At 28.6% G+C, this 5,254-nt stretch overlaps 1 protein-coding gene across 1 annotated transcript in view; it reads right to left on the bottom strand.

The window, feature by feature from the left end:
• LOC119645072 (cyclic AMP response element-binding protein A) overlaps positions 1–4,872 on the bottom strand; it is a 32,810-nt gene extending 27,938 nt beyond the window's left edge. The window contains exon 1 of the mRNA XM_038044936.1: positions 4,698–4,872. Within this exon, the coding sequence (XP_037900864.1) occupies positions 4,698–4,754 (57 nt within the window). The 5' untranslated portion in view covers positions 4,755–4,872. The remainder of the gene's footprint in view (positions 1–4,697) is intronic.
• Between the last annotated feature and the right edge of the window lie 382 nt (positions 4,873–5,254).

Raw genomic sequence — 5,254 nt, forward strand, 5'->3', positions numbered from 1 at the left:
TTGAACAAAAGGATTATAAAAATCATAGATCGTATTCAGATACCCTACTCTATGGCTGTTTGGGCCAAATATAATTTCTGCACGCCATTTGATAGCATTTGACAGAGACAATTCACTCACTGGGCGTATCGTATCGTAAATGGTACATTTGTGCATAAAGATCGTATTCATATTCTCTCTGGTTCTATGATTGTTTTACATTATAATAGACCGACGAAAAAATGTCTGATTAAAAAAATCATTCATACGAGTTTTGATATTCTATATGGTAGTAGACTTGCACTATAAATGATAAAAAAAATGAACTTCGCTGCAATGATAGCAAAACGAGTTTCATTAACAGTCAATTTTGACAATGTTTGAGCCGAATTGTCCATACGATCTCTGCAAATGTAAAATTTCATATTTGCTATGCTAGTCAGTTATTCAAGTTGTTTTATAATTATATGCCTTAATTTAAAAATAAAATGAATTGAATGGATGGTATTAGAGTCATTTTAACTGCATTGCATAAGTAAAAGAAAAATGAAAAATGTTAGAAAAATATTTCTTTAATCAGTACCTTTAAGTAGATAGGAGCCGCTCAAATGGACACTGCTTAAGAAATAAGTAAAGCACTTTTAAATTATGCGATATGTCTTTAAAAAAAAAAAAATATTTAAAATACCACAACATTCTGCTTTAAATTTAATCAGCATTTGAGAAGAAAAAGTATTTGTTTTATTTTCTTTGTCTATTCTGCCTGCCATTCCTTATTCATATTCATATGCGTTCGATAATTTTCAATTATTTTCATATTTGGGTGGGGCATGACACATTCTCATAATGGAAATATATTCCGCAAGAGCTCTTTGCCGTTTGCTTTTCAGAATAGTAAACCTATGGAAAATTTGAAGTTTTTTTTTATACCTATCACGGTGGCCGATCTAATCAAATTAATGAAAAAGCTAGGCCTTGATTTTCAAATTGGGATAAAATGAATTTATTATTTTCGAAAACAGAAGAAAATGATCAGCAAAACGTTGGATTCTTGGTTGTGAACTGACGAAAACGCAACAGAAAATTTTATGCTGAGATTGAATCTCGTTTTAATCAAGAAAATACATATCGTTCACGATTTTCGATACCTTCTTGCATTCTGCTTAATATGAAATTCGTACGCGTACGGCATCATCTCAATACAATTTATTGCTTACTCTTTAAGGGGACTTGTAAGCAGACGTGCGCACCTATAATAAATGAAAGTAACTTGATCGGTAAAGATCGGTAAACATCTAAATCGCTCAACGTATTTTCTAACTTTGCTAAACAATTCATTTTCGAAATATCTCTGAGACGTATCCAAATTACGTCTGCTATTAAGCGGACGTATAACACAGAATATCAATAGTCATTGCGTAATTTCAAGTACACAGTAATATGAAAATATTTTATAACTATTATAAGAGATAAATAAGATTTGTCAAATGGCAAAGGTACACGCACAAACACATATATGCAAGATCTATGTGTCTGTCGCGCAAGAAAATTTCATCTAGAAGAACTAAGATGAAAACAACTTTGTCTCTAATCTCTTTTTCTCAGACTAGAAAACTTTTGCTTTTGTCCATAAAAACAAAAATGAAACGTTATGTTTGGGAAAAGTCGATCATTAAATACCCTAAATCAGACTCCTGCCCTATATGTATATATATATGGGAATGTGTACGGAAACTTGATCCACATATTGTCTAAGTTTCCACTTAGTATAATCGGTTTTTATATATATTACCTCGTTACGCTGATTAGGCTGATTAGACCTTGTCACTTAAATTTTGTAAGCTTCCTTATGAAGGGCGAGCGTTAGAAAAAGCAACACTCGCTGGACTAATCTTTGCATGCATTCATTTACTATGGCGTGGTTGCTATTAGTGCCTGTAAAAATGCTAAACCTAATTTATTTTCCTTGACCAACAATCGGTCAATCCTAGTTATGGGTCAAGCTATTTAAAGAAATCATTGTAAAGTTGTTGGAATTCTTTCCCTGTGACTATAACATTTTAATTTGTTTTCATTTTTTCCTTTTTTTTTAGTTTAGTAAAAGCTTGTAGGTGAGCGTGAGATTTTGAAGCGATTTACCTATACATACGTCTAGTGGATCATGTACATGTTGCTGGAATTGTGATAGTTGCACCAATCAATTGCGTGCGACGAAAAATTCAATTTCGGCTCAGGTGTACGTTAATTGTCTAAAATCGTTACGATATAATATCAGGTAAAACTATGAATTTAATTCTTATGAATAAAAAAAGAAGAAAAAACAAAAAAATAAACAAATAAATAAATAAAATAAAAAGTAATAAATTGAAGCGGATATCGATTTTATTTTGCATAAATTTCTGATGTCAAAAATAAATCTAATCGTCTCATGATACTAAGTCAAATGAATTATAAATAAAAATTTGCCTCTTTTCCTATTACGCCCCCCAGCCCCCCCCCCCCACAACTTTTGTACATGCTTTTATGATGTGATCGGTAATTAAGAATCATCATTTTTTCATTCAATCATTCTGAAAATTTCCCCGCTAAGTATTTATTGATTTCTTTAAAAACAAAACGCTAGGGTCTTACCTTTTATTTACTATTAATTAATTGTTAATGTCGTATTGCGTCCGTCTCTCTCTCTCTCTCTCTCTCTACCTCGCATTTTTTTATTGTCCGTTCTGTTTCTAGACAAAATTAATAAGGAAAAAAAATGTCAAACATTCATCCCCTTTTCATTATATTATTATATATATTATTATTTATTTATTTACTTTTTTTTTTTTTATTTTTTCATTGGAGATATTGTTAAAAAAAAAATGTTTTGTGTTATTGTTGTCGCACATTTCCTCTGGTGATAAGGAAATAATATAAATCTATATATATATATATATGTATGTATGTGTGTGTGTGTGTGTACACATGTTCATTTAAAAAAATGTATGCATGTATGCATGTACATGTTTCTCCAGAATCATAGACATACAGATATATATATATATATATATATATATATAAATATATGTATAGAAATGTTTAGTTAGTACAGTATATCTCCTATAAAGTAGTTTGTGAAGAGAGTACACTGAAAGGAATTTAACTATCAATCAAAACTGTAATTTTCGCCTTTGATTCGATTTCTATTTGATAAATTTCTCAAGTTTTAAAAATAATAGTAGCATAGTGCATGCAATACATATTACTAGCCCTTCGTTATGAATATTTATTAAGAAGGCAATGTAGCTTTAGATAGATGCAAAGTGTTTCTAACGACATTCAGATAGTTGCAGAGAAGAATTACGTCAGACAATAGGAAAACATATTGATTGATGAGTTATGGCGGCCTAGAAGCATATATTCATATCCGTAAGTATATATAAAAGATTTTTTGTGCGAATTTTTTTCCCATCAAAAGTCTATGTCGTGATAATGCTTTCTTCCTATTCCGAATCTTTTTTAAAATACCTTGTCATGATAATGAGAATTTTGACATTGTTTTTTTTTTTTTTTTATCGGTTTACTTGGCATTGTAAAGATTATGAGAATTTTTTGAATTAATGAAGAGGAAACCGACGTTTGCTTGACAAAGTTGCTATAACCTCTGACGCAGGTTATTAAAAATTTTTTTATTTTCTTGATAATGAGCATAAATCTTAACGAGTCCGCTGTTTAACCTAACACACACTCAAAATCATTTATTTATTTATATACACATAATTATTATTATTATTATTATCACAATTTTTTTTTCTTTTTTTTTTTTTTTTTGCTCTATATACAGTCTAATTAGGAATTAACTATTCGATATTAATAATAATAATAACATAGGTTATCATAACATATGTTATAATAATATCAATAATTAAAACATAAATATTAGCTTAAAAGAGATTTTTTTTTTTTTTGTCTTTTTATATTGATAGGTATCCTTTATTAGAACATCCCTTATTTGCTTTTAGTAGGAGTGAGAAGAATTTGAAATGAATTGAATAAATAATCATCGATATCCGTTACAGATATATGTAAAAGTATATATTAATAATTATTGTCATTCTATTTGCAATATCCAGACTAAAGTCTAAGTTGATGTTATTAGTATATAGTTCGCCTAACCAAAGTCAAAGATTTTGCGTGAAATTTCGATGGAAGAAAAAACAAAAAACAATGTCTAATAAAAGTGAAATTTGAAAATATTTTTTTTTGTGCAGGAAATTTAAAGCAATTCGCAGAATATTGTTTGCTTCCACTTGGACTGAACTTGAATTGAATTACTCCCTGTATTACCATAAGGTTTTTGTAATCTTTCAGCTCAACTAGCGAAAGATAGTTTCATAATTGAGATTACTAACTACTATTATCTGTGCAGATATTCATTCCTGTGTCCGCCGTACGTAGTCATAACCATCTGTTGCAAGTCACTGTTTTGTCACATACATATATATATATTTTATTAGTTGACCATGATGATGACGACACAGTTTGAAATAAGATACAAATAATCTGTAATTAATTGTCAGTAGTTATTGAAGCTTAAATTTTTTGCCTCCAGGCAGGGGGAGATCGAATTTTCAAAATTTTTTTTTTTTTTTTGAATAATTAGATGCAAGATATCGAAAGTTTATCGTTAAAATAGAAAATATATAATATATTAAGACATTTGCCAGCTGTCAACTTACCGGATCTAAATCTGAATCCCATATGTCTTTAAGGTCACCATCGTAAAACGTTTCCATGTTGTATACAATTTATTTGAAGACTTTCCAGATGATCTTTTGAGTAACAGTTTTGTAAAACGTTTCTTTATTATTATTATTATTATTATTATTATTTTTTTTTTTTTTTTTTCGTTTCCTTTATTTAAACTTAGCTTTAATTTACATATATTTATTTATTTATTTATTTACTTAGTAACTATTACTGTTATTATTATTATTATTTTTTTTTAATTTATCTTTATAATATCGTATCCTTTTCTTGATGTCAAATTCTTTTCTAATTTAAAAAACAGCCAGCCATTCAATTATAATTATATATTAATTGTTGTTGCTCGTTACCGCATGGACATGAACGAGTGTACATAAAATATGATGCGTTGATAACAACCGAGTTTTTTTTCTTTTTCTCTCTTTTATTATTTTATTTTATTAGAGTTGGTAAATTTTTTGATGTCATATATTTTTGTATTTATAACTATTTCGTCACTATGTTGCAATTTGTTTTTCCTTTTTTATTT

The sequence above is a fragment of the Glossina fuscipes genome, unplaced genomic scaffold (assembly GCF_014805625.2).
Source record: "Glossina fuscipes isolate IAEA_lab_2018 unplaced genomic scaffold, Yale_Gfus_2 1, whole genome shotgun sequence".
Lineage (NCBI taxonomy): Eukaryota > Metazoa > Arthropoda > Insecta > Diptera > Glossinidae > Glossina > Glossina fuscipes.